Source organism: Idiotropiscis lumnitzeri, chromosome 9, assembly GCF_059441095.1.
Source record: "Idiotropiscis lumnitzeri isolate Australia: NSW breed Sydney's pygmy pipehorse chromosome 9, RoL_Ilum_1.0, whole genome shotgun sequence".
NCBI lineage: Eukaryota > Metazoa > Chordata > Actinopteri > Syngnathiformes > Syngnathidae > Idiotropiscis > Idiotropiscis lumnitzeri.
The window spans coordinates 22,493,583-22,517,442 of NC_142399.1; the positions used below are offsets into that span (position 1 = coordinate 22,493,583).

At 44.6% G+C, this 23,860-nt stretch overlaps 1 protein-coding gene across 6 annotated transcripts in view; it reads right to left on the minus strand.

The window, feature by feature from the left end:
- aprt (adenine phosphoribosyltransferase) overlaps positions 1 to 23,860 on the minus strand; it is a 157,518-nt gene that overhangs the window by 46,456 nt on the left and 87,202 nt on the right. For 2 of the 6 annotated variants that reach the window (XM_088304138.1, XM_088304133.1), the window contains exons 4-5: positions 22,810 to 22,888; positions 7,932 to 8,021 (exon numbers count right to left, since the gene is read on the minus strand). In XM_088304138.1, the coding sequence (XP_088160264.1) occupies positions 7,932 to 8,021; positions 22,810 to 22,888 (169 nt within the window). Of the gene's footprint in view, positions 1 to 5,235; positions 6,357 to 7,692; positions 8,022 to 8,066; positions 9,564 to 22,809; positions 22,889 to 23,860 lie in introns of those variants that run through there. The other 4 variants (XM_088304136.1, XM_088304132.1, XM_088304135.1 and 1 more) reach the window with 4 other exon arrangements.

Below are 23,860 nucleotides of genomic sequence, written 5' to 3' on the forward strand. Positions count from 1 at the left end.
GGGTGTCCATATGAATTTTGGTATCAATTGATGAATTTATAAGCCATTAAAAATCATTAAAAGTGGGTGTTATTCAAGTCATCACTTATTTCCTCATTTCTCAAAAATAAATAAAAAAGAAATATATATCTTATTTCAGTTTCCTGATCAAAAAGTATATGTACTGAGCTTGTTTTTGAAAAATGGGCCATCTTGGCTCAATAAGGGTGCATGGGAGTTCGCTCAGCCAATCTACATGTGATTTGTGGACTTGGAGAAGGCATTCGACTGTGTACCCCGGAGGATAGTGTGGAAGGAGTTTTCGGAGTATGGGGTATAAGATGCTGTATGCGGTTTGATCCCTGTACGACCGGTGTCAGAGTTTGGTACCCATTACCGGCAGTAAGTCGGATTCTTTTCCAGTGAAAGTTCTACTCCGTCAAGGCTGTGTCAGCCCCCCGAGCGGCCCGACAGGTCCTCCGCACCGCGCCAAGAGGTGTGCAGCTGCCCCAAGATGGCGGGAGAGGGAGGAGGTTCGAAGGGCTGACGGGGAAGAAAAAAAAAAAAAGAAGCAAAGACCTTCAGGCCGGTCCGAAGCAACCGGCGGGATCCTCCCAGGCTGTCTTGTAGCAGCAGAAAAAAAGACGCAGAATAATTTGATGCAGGACTCCAGGCTTCGGACTGGTCACGCGGATATTTTTTTTTTATTATCCAAAAAAACCCAGAGATAGTTCTCCATCACTGACGAGAAGAGTCTGACTTAATCCAGACAAAACGACAACTTTTATTCAGTTTTTCAAGACCATGCCCCTTTTTCTGATTGGGTGAAACTGGACTTTGGTCCGTTCTAACAGTGTTTCAAAAGTTATGCTTAATTGTTTTGACCTTGGTTACTTCCTGTGGTCTCCCAGTGTGTGTTATTCTGAATTGCGTTAGCTTTAGTGAATTCTGGTGGTGTCCCACCATGTCTTTATTTCTTTTTCCTCTACTTTACCAATGAACCTTATTTATATTGGTGTCACGAAGTCGTGCTAATTACACAATTTATGGCCCACTTCATTCCATCGTATTTTCTTTAATTTGTAATTTCAATAAAACTTTTCATAGACAGCTTAGCACATCACATGTTGAGGCATTAACCAAACAATCATTTGAACAATGCACTGCGACCATATGCTCAGGCATAATAGTTCTAATTGAGGTTTTTTAAGGCACTTGCAGTCACATAAATGATCGTCATTTTGGTACCGCATACGCATGCTGGTGCTCTTTTGAAAGAGGCTAACCTGCCGTTGACCTTGGTAAAAAAAAGTCCATACCTGCCTGTGTACTGGGCTTTCAAAAGAAGCTAACCTGCCATTGACCTTAGTTAAAAATTCTGCATCTGCTTGTTGTGTGCTATCTAAGCCGCACAACTTGGTAACTTTTTGACTCACTTTATGTGTGTGGTGTTCTTGAATCTGGCATACAGACTTAACGCTGCACACAATTACGTGTACTGCTTTTGGAGTTTTTTTAATAGGTCCTTGCACCTGACATATACAGTGTAATGAGTGCGCTCTGTGAGGCGCTTCCCAAATGATTTGGCTTGACCTTGAACTTTTGCATGGTTGCAGCGTTTGAATAGGCCTAACTACTGGTTCACAACTCGTGTGCGATCAGTGGTGTTTTTTTTTTCTTTTGTTCTATTTTTATGCTAATTTACATGCGTTGTTTACTCTAAAAGCACCAAAACCAGACAGCACAGCTGCCCTCTGTCATCAATTCTGTCCATGACTTTAATGGACAGTCCAACTTTTGCCCGTTTTTGCATGTTTACAGGGGTCATTCTTTTGCACCCTGATCCTAGAGGGTTCATCCCATTGCCTTAAAATTACGTCTGTACCATCTTAAGACCTGGGACAAACACTGGGGCAAAAATTTTTAGTTTCCGAAATACTATATGACAGGGGCGGGGCTTCAAAGTTTTCACTGCAGATTTCCTTCGCCGCAATGGACAAAATGCTTAATAACTCTCCTGCACATACTGCTAAAAATCCAAAACTTCACATGTACATAAAGAGTCGGCACCCGAAGACATCTATATGTTTATACTCAGTTATACACCTTGCACCACCCAGTGGCGACAAAAAATGTAATTTTTTACATTTTGACGTACTGCACAGTGCCCTTTTAACGAATCCGATTGAAAATTGGCTAGAAAAGACTCAAGACATTGATCTTACTCTATCCCGATTTTTGCGACTTTTCATCGAAGGGTGTGGCTATTACGGTGCAGCAAAGTCTGATTATTCACCGTGGAAACAAAAGCTCCGCCAAGATGACTCAGATGATCCTATCTTCTCGAAATTTTTACATTTGAGGATATTGCAGCCCTGAAGACATCTACCAACTTATTTTTGATCGTAGTAGTAGCGCCACCAACTGGTCAAAGCAAATACAAATTATTTTCGTTGATGTTTTTCTCCGAGCAGGTGAACAAGGTCGCCCTCATATTTGCTCGGCTGAGTGTTTAGGCCTTCAGGATGTCACAATACTAAATTTGTCATTTTTTGTGAAAAGCTGTGGGCGTGGCATCGCACATATCGCCAATAAAACAACACGTATTTTGAGGTTCTAAATATGAACGAAAACTCATGGAACTTTGCACACACATCAGGCCTGACAAAATCATCAATATTTCATTAGTTTCTCGTGCAGTTTTTTTTAAATGGTTCTCTATCACCCTCTAGAAATTTTCAAAAGAGCAGCCCTGGTTTTGTGTTTCACCTAGCATCTTGAAAATTTTATGTTGAATGTATAAGGCCAAGACCTTCAAAAAAGTCTCTTGGAGCCATGCGCTAAATTGCACAAGAAGTCGGACATTTTGAATTAACTTCAAAGGGGGTGTGTCACCACAATGGACAAAATGCTTAATAACTCCCCTGCGCATGCTCCAAAAAATCCAAAACTTCACCTGTACGTTTTTTTACATTTTTTTTTTTTACACGGAGCCCTTTTAACGAATCAGACTACATTATTTGTCACAACCACCTCAAGACATTGAACTCTGCCGAATTTTATAACTTTTCGGCGATGGGCATGGCCGTTACGGTGCGTACTGCACGGAGCCCGTTTAACACATCTGACTGAAAATTTGTCAGAACAGCCTCAAGACATTGATCTTAGTCAATGCCGAATTTTGCGACTTTTCTGCAAAGGGCGTGGCCACGACGGTGCCGCAAAGTCTGATTTTTCTCTTTGGCAACAAAAGTTCCTGTAACATCACTCAGATGATCCTATCATCTCAAAATTTTTCACATTTGAGGATAGCCCAACCCTGAAGACATCTACAAACTAATTCTTCATCGTAGTGGAAGCGCCACCAACTGTTTAAAGCAAATACAGGTTATTTTCGTTGATGTTTTTCTCCAAGCTGGTTAATAAGGTCTAACTCATATTTGCTCGGATGAATGTTTAGGCCTTCAGGATGTCACAATACGAAATGTATCATTATTCGTGAAAAGCTGTGGGTGTGGCTTTGCATCGTTCGCTAATAAACTAAGGCTTATTTTGAGGTTCTAAATATGCACGAAAACTCATGAAACATCAGGCCTGACAAAACCATCAATATTTTATTAGTTTCTCATGCAGTTTTTAAATGGCTCGCTATCGCCCTCTAGAAATTTTCAGAAAAGCAGTTGGTTGAGTGTTTCACCTAGGTTTTTGAAAATTTTGTGGAGTATGTATTGGGCCAAGACCTACAAAATATTCTCTTGGAGCCATGAGCTAGATTGCACAGGAAATTGGGCATTTTGAATTTACTTCAAACATGGACGACGCTTTGGCAACAAAAGCTGCTCTATATTTAACTACACAAAAATTCCTCTTGAAGATTCCTCATGTTATTTCTCGTAAATATTTAACATTTCCAACGTGCCAGTACCCCAACGTTGCGAGGGCTCTTTATAGCTGCTCGCAGCTCTAGTTTGCGTTTGTTCTCGCAACAATAAAAATATTTTAAAAAAAGAAACCCATATTTGGAAGTGCTTATGTAGCAGCCGACCAGGAAGTAAAATGTTTGTACACGTAAATGGACCAATTTTGTTCTTGCAAAGCGAATGAATTTTACGCCGCGGTTGAAGAGTGTTATTTATTTCAAGCACGTTAAAGAACGCTATTTTCTTTACAGTTTTGCGTATGAAAAAGCGTTTGCAATATGGTAGGTGTAATTACAATCAATTTTGAAAAATGTCTTAGGATTTCTTTGAAATATTAAGAACATGCCACATCCTCTTGTCAAGGTGCTAATCAATCTTACTGTAAATTCACTTTTTCACATTTAAATTAACTAATTTATTTTATGGGCCACTAAATGTATATTTTATGCCTTATAGTACAATCAAAATCTGACTAGAAAAACAACTAATTTGACAATGTAGGACATCAACCCACTTTGATGTGAGCTCTCAGTGTGAGCAGAACGAATGTGAAAAATGTGTTTCCATTACACTTTTTGCGATGTGTCGTATTATCATGACCATAAGGCACACCGTATTAGAGGCCGCAGTCTCAGTTACAGGTGCATGTTAAAATATACCTTTGCTTAGCATGCATGCATGCTAAAACATTATCTAGCATGCATATGTTTTAAAAAAAAATGAATTCGGTTGTACATTATTGAAGTATTTAACAATTTACTTACATTATTTTTTATCAGTTCTCATCCACAAATCCATCAAAGTCCTCAAATTCTATATAAAAAACGAACAGCGGGGCAAGTTCTCCATCATACACGGCAGGTTCCCTCACGTAAAGTGTTGTTTTGGCAGGCGTTTTAGATTTAGTCTTAGTCCCAAAAAGGATTGAGTCAGTTTTAGTTAAAAATAGGCATACAAGGTTTCCACCCAATAGCAAAGCGTTAGTGATCGACTACTAAGGATTATGCATTATTAACAGATAAAGTGGTAACAGTGGAATCAATGCTCATTGCTCCAAAATAAGGAGAGCACCAAAACATTTTATTTGGTCTTATTTCACTTAAAGCAACATAAATAAATTAAAAATGTGTTAACAACATAGACTTGTAGTAGACTTGTTCTAATACAGTACCACATCTACAAACTCTATCAAACATGTTTTCTTTACTTGTAACAGCTTGCTATTAGCAGAACCAAGTAGCCTACGAAGTGTCACTGTCTCCATGGGCCGTCAAATGAAAGCTTGTCAGTGTGTGTGAACGCAGACGAATGACCGCAGACGTGCTCGTATTTTGTTGTGCGTGTGCGGCGTATGTGCCCCTGCGTGTTGTCCCAGTGTTGGGCGTGCCCAACCCAGGATAGGTTGCACCAGCATCGCAATTTCTGAACGACAAATTACATGTACAATAGGAAGGGATGTCATAGAATGTGAACGTCTAACAGACCACACGCGAACAATTTCGTCCAGTCTCGTCTCATCAACGAAAATGAATTCAAGTCAGACATGTTTTCATCATCAAAGAGCCACGTTTATTTTGTCATCCTCTCGTTATCGTCATGAAAAAAAGGCCATTAACATATACAAGTTTAAGGAAACACTCCAAATGTCTGTCCGTGGTTTGGAGGGGAAATAAATAAAAATACTGCAATGAAAAAAAAATACTGCACTGATAAAAAAAATACAACAATGATAAGAATACTGCAATGATAAAAATACTGCAATGGTAAACAAAATACAGCATTGGTCAATCTAAGCACACCATTGAATAGAAGTACAGTAGTGGTGTACAGTAAGTATTCTCTAGTACGGAATCATATTTGCATTGTCCAATCTTTCCGTATGACAGAATTTCCTTAAGTGGGAAATGACTACAGTACATGTGTGAAGTGTGCTGCCACTGCACTCTTCCTCACACATGCGCACACACACCCACACGTCACACACAAGCTTGTCACAATACTCGCAACAACTGTATGAATGTGCAAGTATGTTAACAAAGACCATTTTTTTTTCTTTTAGCTTTTTCTTCCACTCACTCACTAACTTTACCTACCCTTCCTCACCACATAAAACGGAATTACTCAGCTTTTGTGAAGCCAGCCACAGGACACTTCGAAGTCCTCTATGCCCATAGATAGCGCATTGATCTAGCTTTCTCTTGAATTAGCGGTCCAGGTAGCGGGAAGTTTTTAGCATGACAACAGTTAAAGCATTCCAAGACACGTTCCTTTACGGCGCTGTACGACGCCATCCGTCAAGCTGCAAGAAATTTCCTCTGAGCAGGTAAACTACCGGAATCGTACAGAGCCAGAATCCATTTCTTGTTTTTTTTACTTTGTATCCCACTTTGCTTAGTCTGTGCATTTGACTCTCTCTTCCATGGTCATTACGGTTCTTCTTCGTTTGGATGCCATGATCTACAGACGTAAAAGGAAATGAATGGATTTTAAATCTTTCGCTCGTTCAGTAAAACTCATGGCAAAGAAGTCATTTACAAGTTGCCGTTTTGGATCCAATCATGTCGGAGCGGTCAAAGTTTTTCCATTGGATGGAGTGGGAACTGCTTGAGTTTGCGCAACTGCGGGATTCGCTATTGCTTCCGGATATCGGAATTTTCGTTGTGAGGAATCGATCGTTAATGTAATATAGTAGTAGAAAATTTAATGCATACGTTTTTTTTCCGGGTGAGGGAATTTTTGTTCAGAGGTCCGTAAGTGGGAATACGTACTGTACTGCGTATTGCATCCTAGGACTGCACAATTGAACTAATACCTGCCCGTTTGTAGAGTCGACCCAATGATTTTGTTAAACAGTGTGACAGCAGCCCGGCAGAAAGGAGCGCCGAAATCTCTCCTTTGCACAGCGAGGGTGTAATAGTCTCTCACGGAAGGAGCTGTGGAGTGCTTTAAGAGTGTGCTGGAGGGGGTGGGCTGAGTTGCCCAGCATTGATGACAGTTTCGCCATCATCTTCCTGCCCCCCACTGAGTCCAAAGAGTCCAGGGAGCAGCCTCGGACAGAGCTGGCCCTCCTCACCAGTTTGTCCAGCCTCTTTTTTTCCCGGTCCGAGATGCCGCCTGTACAGCAGATCACTCCATAGAAAATGACAGATGCAATCACCGAGTAATAGAGGTTCCTGAGGAGTGTCCCCTAGACCCCAAAGGACGCTATTACCAACTGTGTGTACTAACTTGAATGAGGCACGTTGAATGAGAAGAAGAATCTACCGCTGGTCTTCAAATAAACCTTTGCCGTTACTATCTCTCCTGCGGCAGCATCATGCATGGACCTTTTTTGGGAGGGGTGGGAGTGGGGCCGGGCGGAACGGGGCCGACAATTTTTATGAATAAGCCCGGAGGGTACAGGCCGTAAAGCTACGCAGATTGCGGCCGGAGGGCGGGGGACTGACTAGCTCTGCAAACCACATTCTGCATGGGTAACAACAGCGAGACTTTCTAGGTAAAGACAACTGAGAACTGGACCGTTGAGAAATTCGAAGTTGGACATGAAGCAAGAATTGGAAAGAATTCAACCTACAAAGATTCAACAGTGACTGCCCTCATTTCCCAAACGCATAGTGTTGTTGAAAGGAAAGATATTATAACAGAGAGGTACCTATGCTAGTTTTTTTTTGGATTGTATTGCAGGCGTCAAATTACAAATTAATGACTATTTGCAAAAAAAAAAGAAAAAAAAAAAAGGTTATCAGTTTGAACGTTACCCATCTTTGTAGTGTATTCATTGAGAAGCTCTAAAGGATTTGCAAATCATTTTATTGTTTTTAATTCTATTTCTTACAACAATGTCCCAACGTCACAGGAATTGGAGTTTGTATAAGAACATGATAGTACAGATTGAAGAGGGTACATTTTTCTTTGATGTTGTAAACCACGTTCTAAAAACCCTGAACATTATATACTTGATGTTGAAAGAATGCAATCAATTTTAGTACTGAACTAGAGAGAATACACTAAGTGGTTTCAGTCTCTCAGTACCTTTCAGTTCAGTCAGCTCAATAACGACCATGCAGCCTTGAATTTCTGCATGTTGTTTCTTCAGTAGTTCACAAGCTGCGAACAAGGTACCTAGAAAAACCAAGCAAAAAATAATTCAAAATAAGACACAAAATCTACATCTGTCTAGTGTGTCACAAAGTTCATATGGTGTAATGAGGGCCAGTGGCTCAGCCAATAAGCAAACTAAGCAGTTGCTTCGGGCCCCCAATCTTAACATTCTCAATGGAAAATGGCAAGAATAACAAAGATGACCGTGGTTGTGCGAGATAGGGAGGATCATGCATGATGGCAACATGCGGTGAGAAGGCGAACTTCAAAATAAACCTGAGTTTACCAAACAATACATTGAAATCAATGCCTTGGTTTGCTTTTATTTTGCACTTTCCGGCAGCATGTAGCGTCATGACTTAATACTCTTGGCCGCCCAATATATATATATATCTATATATATATATATATATTGTCATATTTTTGCAACCATAGGCCGCACTTGTGTGTGAACTGAGAGCCACGGAGCTGAACACTATTGTGTTGAGAACCGGGCCTGTTCCCCCTAAGAGCTTTTCAGAGTGCATGTTAGCACACCCTGCTGGTTAAAGTCTGAGACCACTGTGCACAGAATTGACTGTGACAAATATATTCTGTCAATACCTTTGTTAGTGATGGTTTGAAACAGTCAGAACAGACTACTATGTACGTGCGTGAGAAAGCTGGACAAAAGGTCAGCTGTCCACAATGTCATAGTTAGTCTTATCATTCATGACATTTGTCACAGGTTTGTTCGTCGAAAAAATTTAAAATGATGGCACAGTCAAAAAAATTAAGTTCAGTGAGTTTTAATTACCACAAGAATTGGCCAATAGGTGAAAATATATTTACAGTGAGGACGCAAGTGACAAAATAACAAAAATAAAGCAACCCAAAAGGAAGAGAAAATATTTACAATTGAAAATTCAACACTGGCTTCTACTTAGCTCAGTTCACCTACGGTCTGCAGCAGCTAGTCACCCACAACGTTACTATACTCAGCCTTTTACAAATGAATTCGGACTCCTTAAATATCCTTAGCCCCTCCCTCCGTGCAAACCAATTAAGATATTGGTATTTATAATAATGATAATAATAGTATTAATAGTCCAATTTCAATCTCTGTTAACTTAGCAGGAACCAACATTCACAAATAATAAAGGTAAGTTACAAAAAGGTCTTCATATAACAGCTGTCAAATTTCTACAAAATAATACATTAATTGGCTAAAATGGTTCAGTCCCAAAGTCAGGTGACCTCCTCTTCGCCACCGATCGCCATTTAAGGCACGATACGGAATTGCCTTGGTTTGCTCCATATGACGTGTCCAACCGAAGCGGCAGTATGCAGGTGCGTGTTTTGTTGTGTATGCACGTGTGCGTCTGGGCGTGTCGAGCGAGTGTCGAGTGTGCACCCTCGACACCAGCAATCACTCATATGAATTGTCCAGGCAGGGATGAAACAGTCTTTATGGTAAGTACGACTGCGGACTCTTGCACGGGTCCATGGGAACAGTCTGAATGGAGCATAGCTCCACGGGAACAAACGGCCGATGCTGTGACGGAGTGACGTCATTCAGCGGCGCTTCGTCACATATTGCAAGCAAGAAACATCACAGGTTTAGACAACAGACCGCAAAAAAAAAAAAAAAAAAACTGCTCAAAGCACACTAGGCTGATAGGCTCCCAGAATGTATTGCAACTTTTTGTTATTTTTATTTCTTTTTGGGATATGAATTGCATGAGAGATGCATGTTTTGTCGAAATTGTATTTCTTTGTTTGTTTGCATGCAGTTCAGTGATAGTTTTGGTTTTGATTTAAAACAGTGACGCTAAGGAGTGTGGTGAGGAGTGACATCCCTCCCCTGACGTTGGTTTGCTTAGTTGTCACATGAGCTCCTACAGCATCAGTGGTACTGCCATTGACAAAGCTGCCTTTCTCTAAATTTGGGCCAAAATGTGTGATCGTCTTTTTTTTTTTCTTAGCAAGACCATACCAAAGACGTAAGGTATGGTCTTTTGGCCGTGAAAAATCTGTATATATATATATATATATATATATATATATAAAGCGTTAACTCAGGTGATTAATCAAAATTGTTTTAAACCAGTTAAATATTTTAACTTAGTTAACTCAGTTTGATTTACTTAAAAAATAATTTGCATACTTTGACAATATTGTGCCATATTAACTGTACACCTTTAGCACATCACAGAAAAAAACACTGTTCAAGTTATCACTGGGCCTTGTCTACTATCAAAATGACCAAATTGGCTACAAATACATAATGAGCCTTCATGATTAAATGTTTTTTCCCTGCAGTGCATCATGTAGAGAATGACGCACAACGTGACTACTCAGTTGTATGATGCCGCTTCAAGTTTAACTGTAAAGAAATCTGATTTCACATACTTGCATAAAAGCCCAGTATGTGCAATACCGATCACATCACAGGACTCATCACAGGCTATTGGGTATGCTGAATTAACGTCCTTGATTTGTTGATCTGTGACATTGCCTGTCATTTTAATGACCCTTTCCTGTCCTAGCGGAGAGAGGCATATCCTTAATTTTCTGTATTAGTCTGCAAATTTTTGTTTGATCTGTTGATGAATGATTCCTTCATGCCGTCACCATTGTGAACGGTTTTCCACGCTTTATTATCTCCCGCGTTGCAATGCAATCTACCTCTTAAATCTATTTTTGGGCTCCTCTAATTTCTCCAAAAGTAATGCAATCTCACTTTTTCTCTCACTCCCATTTGGGTACAATGAATGCAAATGATTCGGTCCAAGAAACGTTGAATCCTCTGTTCTGCTCAGTTATTTTTCTCTCCCTTTGGGATTCATGGCCCATCACACAGCTGACGGTTTACAACAGCCACCTGCCTGGCATTCTGCCCTGCTGATAGAAACGTGTGTCCAGGCTATGACGCAAAACTTCATTGACAGAAATGTTGAAATATCATATTTATTCTACACAGTTTACAGCATTATAAAACATTAAGAATGTTTCTGTCATGTTTGTCCTCCTCCAGAAACCATATTAAAACAAAAAAATATATTTGCCTTCCCCATATTTTTCCATGTTAAAACATTTTAGAAAAAACTCCAGGGAGACACTAGGGCGGCGCTAAAGAGCCACATGTGGGTCTGGAGCCGCAGGTTGCCGACCCCCGGTCTAGTCTGAACTTCTCTGCCCCACACAAGAGCTAAGGCTCCTTCCATGCCAGAGAAGTGACATTCCATGTTCCAAGAGCTAGTTTCTGTAGTTGGGGATCAGAGCGCCAAGTTCCCTGCCTCTTGCCTCTGCCCAGATTACATTACACGCAATCCCTTTGGCGCCTCCCACAAGTGGTGAGCCCATGGGAAGGGGGACCCACGTTGCCTTTCCCGGCTGAGCCCGGCCGAGCCCCATGGATGCAGTCCAACGAGCCCCAATCCAGGCCTGGTTCTAGATAGGGGCCCCGGTGACCCACGTCTGGGGCAAGGGAAAACGAGGTCCAATAATTTTGTCCTTCATAAGGGGTCCGGTAAACTGTGCTTTGTCTGGACCCTCACCTAGGACCTGTTTGCCATAGGTCACCCTACCAGGGGGAAAAAGCCGCAGACAACTTAGCTTCTAGGATCATTGGGACACGCAAACCCCTCTACCACGGTAAGGTGACGGCTCACGGAGGGGGAGGGCTACTGTGCCACCTATACATTTTTTTACAAAGCAACCCTGGTTGAAAGTTTCAACAAGATCTATGAAAATTGTCAGGGCTATGTAATGACCCAACGCCTCCCAAAAAAATTTATTGCTGAAATGCAGGACACACAAAAAGGACATGTCACTCACCCACCCACTCACTGGTAATTGTAAATGTGCTTGGATTAAGTTTTAGAACTTGTACTTTTTTTTTTTTTTACTAGTGAAAGATCGTATTATGTTAATATTATTAGCTTTAGCATTTATGTGACAGAATGTCAATCATTAATATTAACAGGTTTATAGTTGCTTCAGGTGCTAAGCATTTATTCAAAAGTATTTATCAAATGAAACTAGAAGTAGTGTGCACAGTAATGACCAGTGATTGTGTTTACTGGTTTTACACTATTCTCACATATATTCATATATTACTTAGTTTAAAGAGGTTTAATTCCGTATATTATATTCATATATTACTTAGTTTTAATGTTTAATTCCGTAGACTTCATGCATTACACATTTTAAACGCACACACAGTCCACATAACAACTGATGACAAACAGCACTTCAATAGACAACAAAATTGATAAAGCACATTTGGCACATAGACAGTTGAGCCAAAATAACCAACAAATTTGGCACTGGAGGGGTCACTAGGACGCCATTGCAAAAACACATCTAAAGACACGACAATTTGAGATCTGAACACGTACACACAGACAAGACTGCAGGTTGCCAGAAGATGGGGACATTGGGCATTGGGCCTTGGACCCATGTGATGGAAGATGGGAGAAAGAGAGATTTCAACCAACATCGGCCTATGATAGAAAAACTATCTAGTGAGACTCACATCAATGGGAGGGCTACTTTGTAGGAAGCCCCCATTTTGCTGTCTGCATCCTGGATGCAGGTTCACGCGAGGATAAGAAAAGTAACAAAGATGTCTGACTTGTACTATTCCTGAACTCCAGCGAATTTAAGAAATTATCGGAACAAAACTTGGGTCAATTGTTGAGTCTTTGACATTTTTCCTTCTTGAATATAAAAACGAACATGCATTGAATACATTCAGTTAATTAGGGGTTTATTCCCTAGTAATTTGCATTTTGTAAGGGGCTGCTTTTCCACCCGTGGCTGGAAAAGCAGTGTGGAAGGGACCCTTTAACCGCAGACACAGGAGATGCAGTGCTTAACAGAATGTTTATTAGCACAATGGTACTTACAATACAAACGGGCGCGGAGCCGACAAAGTCCAACATAAAGCGCTGGAGGGAAAGTCCACTCCAGGAGGAAAACATTAACGATAACGAAAAACGCTTGCAACGCAAGGGAAAAGAACAAGAACGGAAATCGCTTGCTGCAGAAGAGCAAGGGGAGTCAATTGGGAACGAGCAAAGGAATCTGACAAGTACAGGGCACGAGACGTAGTCAATTGGCGTAACAAAGGTCATAACACGAGAATCAAGGAAACGAGGAATCAACGCAGACGTGGCACGTAGCGAGAGCAATGAGGAAGGAATAATCCGACGCTGAGGGGTCAGCGTCGGAGGCTTAAATACACTGAATAATCATGGCTAACGTGACACAGCTGTGTGGCCGGTGGGCGTGTCTCTCCGGCCGGGAAAACTTGGCATGACGAGAATGCCGGGAGGCACGCCCACGGGCCAGCTGAGAACATAAACAAAACACAAAGACACGTGGCATGACAAAACACGGATCATGACAGTACCCCCCCCTTAACGGACGCCTCCTGGCGGACTACCGGGCTTGCCCGGGTGACTACTATGGAAATCTTTAATGAGCGTGGGGTCCATAATCCAGGAGCGGGGGACCCATTGGCGCTCCTCCGGTCCGTAGCCCTCCCAGTCGACCAGATACTGCACACCCCTGCCCCTGCACCGAGAGTCCAGGATTTCCCGCACCGTGTACACCGGACCTCCCTCGATGATCCTCGGCGGTGGAGGTGGGGCGGATGGAGGAAGCCGTGGGCATGAGGAAACGGGTTTGAGGAGGGACACGTGGAAGACTGGGTGGACCTTCATGGTTGCAGGGAGCTTGAGCTTGACCGCCACCGGGTTGATGACGGAGTCGACCTCAAACGGCCCCAGGAAGCGTGGGCCCAGCTTGCGTGAGGAGCCTGCGAGGTTGAGATCGCGGGTTGAGAGCCATACCTTGTCGCCAGGGTGGTAGGTCGGGGCCGGTCGGCGACGGCGGTCAGCGATCTGCCGGTTGCGTTCGGCGGTGCGGGACAAGGCCGCTCGGGCCTCCCGCCAGACGTGGTGGGCGCGCTTGAGGTGGAGCTGGACGGAAGGTACCTCGACCATCCCCTCCTGGGATGGGAAGAGCGGGGGCTGGTAGCCGTAGGCCGCCATGAAGGGCGACTGTCCCGTGGCCGACGACACCAGTGTATTGTGGGCGTATTCCACCCAGGACAAGTGGTCAGCCCATGACGACGGCCGGTCGCTGCATACGCGCCGTCGGGTGGCCTCTAGGTCCTGGTTGGCCCTCTCGGACTGACCGTTCGACTGGGGGTGGTATCCGGAGGACAGGCTTGATGTGGCCCCCAGCGCTCGGCAGAACAGCTTCCAGACCCGTGAGACGAACTGCGGGCCACGGTCCAACACAAGGTCGGCAGGAATCCCATGAAGCCTGAACACATGTAAAATCAGCAGTTTAGCAGTTTCAAGAGCAGAGGGGAGTTTGGGCAGGGCGACGAAATGAGCCGACTTGGAGAAACGATCGACGATGGTGAGAATGACGGAGTTGCCCCTTGAGGCGGGCAGACCGGTCACGAAGTCCAGGGCGATGTGTGACCAAGGTCGGGTAGGAATGGGTAACGGATGAAGTAACCCTGCCGGCGGCTGGTGCGACGCCTTGCTCGTCGCGCAGGCGGGACAGGCCTTGACATAGTCCTTGACGTCGCGCCTTAGCTCGGGCCACCAGAAGCGTTGGGCGACGAGGCCGAGGGTGCGACGAACTCCGGGGTGACAAGCCACCCGGGAGGAGTGTCCCCACTTTAGTACCTCCTCGCGAAATTGGTCCGGCACGAACAACCGGCCCGCTGGGCACCCTGACGGTTCACCTTCGTCTTCCTGTGCCCGCTGTATGCGCTGCTCGATCTCCCAGCGCAGGGATCCCACCAGGCGGTGGTCTGGGATGACGCTGTCCGGTTCCGGCTCCTCCTCAACGGGATCGTGGACTCTTGACAGGGCATCGGACTTGACGTTCTGGGAGCCGGGTCGGTAGGTCAAAACGTAGTCAAAGCGGCCGAGGAGCAGGGACCACCGTGCCAGGCGTGGGCTCAGTCTCTTGACGGATCGTATATATGACAAGTTCTTGTGGTCGGTGTACACGGTGAACGGATGGGCTGCGCCCTCCAGCCAGTGCCGCCACTCCTGGAGGGCGAGAACGACGGCGAGGAGCTCCCGGTTTCCCACGTCGTAATTGGCTTCGGCAGGGGTGAGACGGCGAGAGAAGAAGGCGCAGGGGTGGAGCTTCTGGTCGACCGGGGAACGCTGGGACAGCACCGCCCCACTCCCGAATCAGATGCGTCCACTTCTACAATGAAGGGGAGATCGGGGTTAGCATGGTGTAAAACGGGCGGGTTAGTGAAAGCTTTCTTGAGGGCCGCAAACGCATCTTCAGCCTCCCGATCCCACGCAAAGCGTGTCTTGGTGGAAGTGAGACGCGCAAGGGGGAGCGCTCGGCGGCTGTAGTCCTGAATAAAGCGTTGATAGAAATTAGCAAACCCGAGAAAACGCTGGAGCTGTTTGCGGTTTGTGGGTGACGGCCAATCCACCACGGCGCTTATCTTGGCCGAATCGGCCTTAAGCTGCCCCTCCTCTACTATGAAGCCCTAAAATTGGACTGAGCGTGCGTGAAACTCGCATTTCTCCGCTTTCACGTATAGGCGGTTTTGGAGGAGGCGCTGCAACACGGCCCGGACGTGCTGCTGGTGCTCCTCTACGGAGCGAGAGAAAATCAAGATATCGTCGAGGTAAACGAAACACGAGACATTTAGCATGTCGCGGAGCACGTCGTTAATTAAATTCTGGAACACGGCGGGAGCGTTAGTCAACCCAAAAGGCATGACCCGGTACTCGAAGTGCCCTATGGGGGTCTTGAACGCGGTCTTCCACTCGTCGCCCTCCCGAATGCGCACTAAATGGTAGGCAATGCGCAGATCTAATTTAGTGAACACGGTGGCGGATTGCAGCGGGGCGAAAGCGGAATCGAGCAGCGGGAGAGGGTACCGGTTCTTTACAGTGATTTCGTTTAACCCCTTGTAGTCTATACATGGACGTAATGTCTTATCCTTTTTCGGAACAAAGAAGAAGCCCGATCCTACCGGAGACTTGGACGGCCTAATCAGCCCCGCCGCCAGGGACTCGGAAATATACTCCTTCATCGCCGCTTGCTCCGGCTGAGAGATCTTATATAAGTGTGCCGATGGGAGGGGCGCGTCGGGCACCAAATCTATGGCGCAGTCATACTGACGGTGGGGAGGCAGGGACTGGGCCCTGTCTTTACTAAAAACCTCCCTGAGGTCGTGGTAGACCCGGGGCACGTTATCGAGACAGATCACCTCGGGGGTTGAGGACCGGGGGCTCGGCCCCTCCTCCGCCGCGCGTAAGCAATTCGCGTGACAATGGGGCCTCCAGTTGTCGATCGACAACCGATCCCAATCTATGACGGGCCGGTGGCAACGTAGCCAGGGTAGACCCAGAACAATAGGAGCCGCTCTGGAAGTCATAACAAAGAACGCCCGCCTCTCTACGTGGTTGCCTAGTACTCTTAACGTGAGTGGCGGGGTTACCTGCATGATCTCCGCCAGGAGCCGCCCGTCGAGGTCACAAACCCTCTTGGGCTTCGCGAGAGTGTCGACCGTGCAGCCTAACTTGGCGACCAACCCGGGGTCAATAAAGCAGTCGTCGGCGCCGGAGTCCACTAAGGACTGGACGCTGAACCGGGCGCCCGGGCCGATTACCTCCCCACTCAGCTCAAGTCTCTTAGGTGCCTCGGGCTCCATGTCCCCAAGATCGGCAGGCGGATCGTCGACGACCTCCGCCGGAGAGGAGGGAAGCTCGGGTGGTACGACGGGGGACTTACAGAGTTCCTTGGGGGTTGCCGGCGAGGCCCCGCGTGGGGAACGTGTCGGGCAGGAGGACACGCGGTGACCAGACGCGCCGCAGTAGAAGCAGGACCCAGAACGCAGGCGTCTTTGGCGCTCCGTCGAATCCAGCCGGCCCCCTCCCAGCTGCATCGGCTCGTCGGCAGGGCGGAAGGTGGCGACTGGCTGACGCGCCGACTCGGGGCGCGGCTGCTCAGCTCCCCTCTCCCGGCGTCTCTCTCGCAGGCGATTGTCCAGGCGGATTGCCAGGGAGATGAGCTCCTCCAGGGAAGAGGCGTCCTCGCGAACGGCGAGCTCGTCCTTCAGGACCGTACTGAGTCCGCTCTCCGCCGCGCAAATGCGGAAAGCAATCGAATAGTCGGCCACGGATCGGCTGCCCTGGGTGCAGTCGAGGAGTTCCCCCCCCCGCCGCCCGCCCCTGAACCGGGTGGTGGAACACCCGCTGGATTCCTCCAGGAATGCGGAAAAGGAGGAGCGAAGATCGGACCGGGCATTGCTCACGGCCACGGCCCAGGCGCTGGCTTGGCCGGTCAACAGGCTCATCATGAAAGCCACCTTGGCGCTGTCGTGAGCATAGGTAAGTGGTTGCTGATCGAAGATCAGACGGCACTGGTGAATAAATTGCGCGCAAGTAGCGAGGGGGGTGCGGTAAATTTGGCTCCCGTCCGTAAAAAGCGGTTGGGGAGGCTCCGGCCGCGAGGACCGACGGCCCGCGGCAGGAGGCTGCCAAGGTGGGTGTCGAGAGTCTCGAGGCGGTGGGCCAGCTGGCCGACGGCGCTGCGGAGCTCCGCCGTCTGCTGCCCCACCATCTCCCCTTGACTGGCCAAGGCTCTGTGAACTCTCGCTGCGTCCGCAGGGTCCATGTTGGTCGGATTATTCTGTAAGGGGAAGGGACCCTTTAACCGCGGACACAGGAGATGCAGTGCTTAACAGAATGTTTATTAGCACAATGGTACTTACAATACAAACGGGCGCGGAGCCGACAAAGTCCAACATAAAGCGCTGGAGGGAAAGTCCACTCCAGGAGGAAAACATTAACGATAACGAAAAACGCTTGCAACGCAAGGGAAAAGAACAAGAACGGAAATCGCTTGCCGCAGAAGAGCAAGGGGAGTCAATTGGGAACGAGCAAAGGAATCTGACAAGTACAGGGCACGAGACGTAGTCAATTGGCGTAACAAAGGTCATAACACGAGAATCAAGGAAACGAGGAATCAACGCAGACGTGGCACGTAGCGAGAGCAATGAGGAAGGAATAATCCGACGCTGAGGGGTCAGCGTCGGAGGCTTAAATACACTGAATAATCATGGCTAACGTGACACAGCTGTGTGGCCGGTGGGCGTGTCTCTCCGGCCGTGAAAACATGGCATGACGAGAATGCCGGGAGGCACGCCCACGGGCCAGCTGAGAACATAAACAAACAAAACACAAAGACACGTGGCATGACAAAACACGGATCATGACACATTTATTTGGTAACTGATTTCAACACTAGTTTGTATTATTTTTGTAAACCCAAAATAAAATAAAATAACATTTTGTGAAGTGATCAGGCAACAAGTTTCCTTTAGTTAGCTCAGTTGCCCAATTTACACAACAAACACGTCTAAGGATAGGGTATTAGATAAAAGTGTTTATGTTAGAATGAGCTCTCTCTGGATTGCCAAGAGGGATAGTGCAAAATGGTCAAATTGACCTGAGTCTAGGCATTAGGGCTGGGCGATAAACCGAAAATGTACCGTTACCGAAATTTAATACAATGCCCGACATCATTTTGCCCATGTCGGTAAATTCGGTGTTTAAAAAAAAAAAAGTCTTTTCTGTCTGCGGCTATGTTCATGCCCCTTTAAGACGGCGACAGCGGCTGTAGTCACGTGACTCCACTCAGCTGAACAAAAAAAGAAAACAAGACAACGCGATCGTAGCTGGCGATTCAAATCAAGAAGCAACTGACTCGGCTGAAGACTAAGTAAGGTTAGTTGAAGTTGTTGCTGTTGCGCTTGTCCCGAAAAGAAATTGGACATCTGTCGTTTGAAAATGTTTTGGATTCCATAAAGACGATGCTTGAGCAAAAGACCACGAACTGCAAAGTGCGTCGTAAGCACCCAAAACAGCGCATCCAACCTTTTCTTTTTCACCACCCACAAGACAACCATGCTGTGCTGAAAGTTCTAAGCGAGACGCAAGGTTCGACCAGTGACTACAGCCCATAACGGAGTCGACACCATACGAGAGAAAGTCTAAGAGGTGGACGCGATATCCTAGCACAGAGCTAAAGATATAGCTCCAATAGTTACAGTGGAGCGCGCAGGATTTAAATGCCTCATGAAAGTAATATTTGTCGCAAACTGTACTTCCCAATATGGACAACATCGGGACGGGAGTTTAGACATGTCAAGCATTTTGATCCACATCCGACTTGTGGTTGAGTCGCAACATGCGGTTTGAGCCTGACTGTGCATTACATAGACAAGTGGCGACTGCGCACCAGAGAACTCGAGAAGGCACATTTTCCCGATGATGCACACTTGTTTATTTGCATAGACTTTTTTTCCCATTTTATTTAGCACTTTATTTGCCAGCCACACTAGCTCATTTGCACATGGCATTATTTATGTTTACAAGAAACCTTCACACAAATCTAGACCTTTACACATGGCATTACAGCACCTTGGCACAATCTATTTGCAGAAAAGATTTTGATTTTTCCTTTTCTCCTGTTCTTTGTGACATTGTTCAAGTCATGCAAAGCAAGCTATTTGAAATGTTTATACAAATGATTTTTGTACATTTATTTTTCATTGAAAGTAATGTGTACCAGTTGGTCAATAAAAAAAACAGTTAATATGCATTTCCTGCATTTATTTTGAGTTTGGTCCACGGGCGGAAATATATCGTGCATTTATCGTTATCGAGGTAAAATTGCTTAATTTATCGCAATATTTATTTTAGGTCATATCGCCCAGCCCTACTAGGCATGCTCGTGTGAACAAAGCCACCCCGGTTGTATTTTTCACCTAGATCTACAAAAATTTGTTTCTATATGTAACTGGTGAAGACTGACGAAATAGTCTCTTGGAGCCATATGCTAAAAATAAAATCATCCATTTAGAATTTCACTTTACAATTTGGCATCATCTTGACAACAAAAACAGCTGTAACTTGACCCACACGATAATTTCTTCTAAGGATTTCTCACATTTAGTTAGATTCTATGCCTTTTTATGTAGTTATTTTTACCGTACTGGTAGCACCACGACTGGCTAAAAGAAATTATTTATTTATTTATTTCGGTCATCAGTTACCCAGATTTACCTCATATTTGGTCGGAAGAGTGTTTGAGCCTTTTAACTGCAACATGAAGTTTGATAATTTTCACGAAAAGCTGTTGCAATGGCAACAATTTGCCAAAAAAAAAACTTTTGAAGGGCTCAAGTTGGACTAAGACGCATTTTGTCAAAACATCAGGCCTTGTAGAAGCATTAATATTTCAGTAGGTTATTGTGCGATTAAAAAAAAATGGATCATCAATACCCACTGCAATTATTTAGCGCAGCAGCCTTTGTACTTCTCACCAGGATCCAAAAACGTTGTAGGCACATGTAACAGCTCTGAAGCTCTACTCTAAACTCAAAAGGAAGGCAGCCATTTTTAAATAACTTTGAAAATTTGGCCTTTTATAGAGGTTACATTTTATCAAAATTGGTTTTAATCTGCGGCACGGTGGCCGACTGGTTAGCACGAGGGCCTCACAGAGAGACACAGCACAGGTCGTGGGTATGAATCTGGCTTCGGCCTTCCTGTGTGGAGTTTCCATGTTCTCCCCGTGCCTGCGTGGGTTTCCTCCGGGTACTCCAGTTTCCTCCCACATTCCAAAAAAATGCATGGCAGGTTGATTAGACACTCTAAATTGCCCCTAGGTATGAGTCTGAGCGCGAATGGTTGTTCTTCTCTGTGTGCCCTGCGATTGGCTGGCAACCGGTTCAGGGTGTCCCCCGCCTACTGCCCAAAGAGAGCTGGGAAAGGCTCCAGCACCCCCTGCGACTCTACTGAGGAAAAGCGGCACAGATAATGGATGGATGGATGGATGAATGGTTTTAATCTGACATACTTCATTATCAAAAAATGTAAATTCCAATGTGCCAGTATCCCACCATGCCAATAGCCCATGTTGCTGCGAGGGGCCTTTATAGCTGCTCAAAGCTCTAGTTCGCACAGAGTATTTGTCCTCATGTACACTACAATGTGTGAATTGCTGTTCCGCATGACCAATTGCAAGACTCAAGCCACTGATCAAACACACACTCGTCATTCACATTTGTGAAACAAAATCCAGTTTCTCCAGCTACATGGTAATACATTTTTTGCCTCTTACTCGTGCGACTGCACTGCAAACAACAGTGGCACAGTTAGTGAGCAGTTTGTGCTGTTCCTCCTCCCCACCATAACCGCATGTAACAATAACACACAGCACCACTGAAAACGTTTAAATGACAGCTAGTTGGATATAATTTAATCTCGAGAGAGTGCGGGACAACTTTGACATTGATTGGATATTAATTTTGATTGGGTCTCCCAAATGATGTGAGCCATTGCATTTAGGACTCCAGTCCTACAGCCAACTTGCGAGTGATGTGTTGGAGACATCAGAGTCGAAAGCAGAGGTATTCAATTAAAAGTCCCAGAGGTCCACGACTAAAATTTCTTCCAATTAAAAGGTCCGAACCAAAGTCCAACTTTCCTTAATGTCTAGCCTATGTTCACATTTTTATATGGTTTTAATATTTAGTCATTTTCAACAGAGCACACATATATACTAAATATTTAGCAATGTTCCCATTAAACACCTTTGCCAGTCAAACAAATATAAGGCGTTTATTTCACATTCAAGAAAATGTGGCTCCAGGAAATGAAGGGTGCCACTTCTAGAAAAAAAATATATCAAGTGCTAAGCATTGAGTTCACATCTTTTACCTTTTTTTTTTTAAATCAAAGAGTTATCAGCCTAAAAAAACCGGAAAGCCTAATTATCCAAGTAAACCAGGTCAACATGTTCAGTACACAATCAATAAAAATGGCTGTCCTCATGAAAAACTAATTCAAAATGAGCTTTGACACCACTTTTTCTTTTGAATATTTTTTTAACTTCTCTTAATGAGAAAAATGAGTTTGTGACTGCCCTGCCAGTGACTTAAATCTGGGTTGGAACGGAGTCAGGGCCATTGGGATTTGGTAGATTATTTCACACATTTGGGCTTTGTGTTTTCCTTTAAATAATGTTTGTGCAACCGCATTTAAGCACTCCTTCACAACTTCCCCATCACTGAATGTTTTAGTTTACTTTGAGTGAACATTCGTTTGCATGCCGCTGGGCTGTTAAACGAAAATGTAAAAATCTGTTACACTGCACTCGAAGTTCGATGTTTTTGCCTGCGCTCACCTCAAACTTCAGCGGATAACTTTGAACAAAAGGGTGGTGCTTTGTTTCGTAGTGGCGCTTCGCAATTTTGCGACGGTTTCGGAGCATATGATGCACACTGGTTTTGAATCGGCTTCAGCCAGAACAAAACTAAATTTCTCCGTCCATTCATTTAACACAACACGCATCGACCTTGCTTACATTTTAGCAAGGCATACTGTCAGCCGCACTCTGTTCCGGTCTGCTGCACAATTGGCATTGGGTCGTAAACAAAAGATTTCATTGGCTCAAATCAGTGACGCCTTTTCCATGTTAACTAGAATGGCAGCGTCAACGTTAGCGAATGCGCCCTGAAAAAAATTCATCATAGATTGGTCATGGGTCCGGTCCAAACCATCTGTCGGTCGGGATCCGGACTGCGGTCCGCCATTTGGTGATGCCTGGTCTAAATAGTCCAAGTGCGAAATCACTTAAAAATAGTACGTCACTAATACAAGTCATATAACTCGAAAAATGTTGCTGCACACATTCACAATACTTACAGTAAAAATTTATCAAAATAGCTTTCACGCCAAATAAAACATCTCACCTCCAGTTGCTAGAAGGTCATCAACAACCACTACTTTCTGCCCTGGTCTCACTGCATCTTTTTGGATCTCTGCTTCTGCCTAGAACAAGATAAATAGTAGATGAATAGGATAAATAGTGTACCTGTAAGTACCGCATTTTCACAACCATGAGGCGTACTTTAAAGTCACAAACCTTCCCCAAAATAGACTGGGCAGCCTATAATGCGGCCTTGTGTACAGAGCGAGATTTTAGATCTGTCTTGAGCAACGCGTCTGACCAACTTGGGACGTTTCACAGTTCATGTGAGCTCCCCCTGTTGGCAAACTCTGAGACTAACACAGTGCTGCAGAATTGACTGAGAGAGATACATTGAGTGAACACACATTTTGGTGACGGTTTGAGACAGTCAGTTGACAACAGAGCACGATGTACGTGCGGCAGAAAGCTGAATAAAAGGGCAGTTGTCCACAATGTCGAAGTCTGTCTTATTAATAATGTTAGTACCAGCAAAAAACATCAGATTACACTACAGACTCTTGAGGGAAATTCAGACACTGCTCAAAGAGTACTGTCAAGCGCATAAAATATTTAATCATAATTAATCGCATTTTTTCATAGTTTACTCGTAGTTAATTGCACAATTTATTCATTGTAAAAAAAACTTTTATTTTCTGTCCCAATATTTTATTGAATAATAATACCTTGAAAATATGAGAATTTATTTTTTTTGTTTTTATGCAAAATCTTTTTTTTTTAATTGAAAAAAACAAAGCATAAGCTTCGACTCACACAATCTCACGAGACAGCTACAGACTCTTGAGGGAAATTCAGACACTGCGCAGAGTACTGTCAAGCGCATAAAATATTTAATCATAATTAATCGCATTTTTTCATAGTTTACTCGTAGTTAATTGCACAATTTATTCATTGTAAAAAAAACTTTTATTTTCTGTCCCAATATTTTATTGAATAATAATACCTTGAAAATATGAGAATTTATTTTTTTGTTTTTATGCAAAATCTTTTTTTTTTAATTGAAAAAAAACAAAGCATAAGCTTCGACTCACACA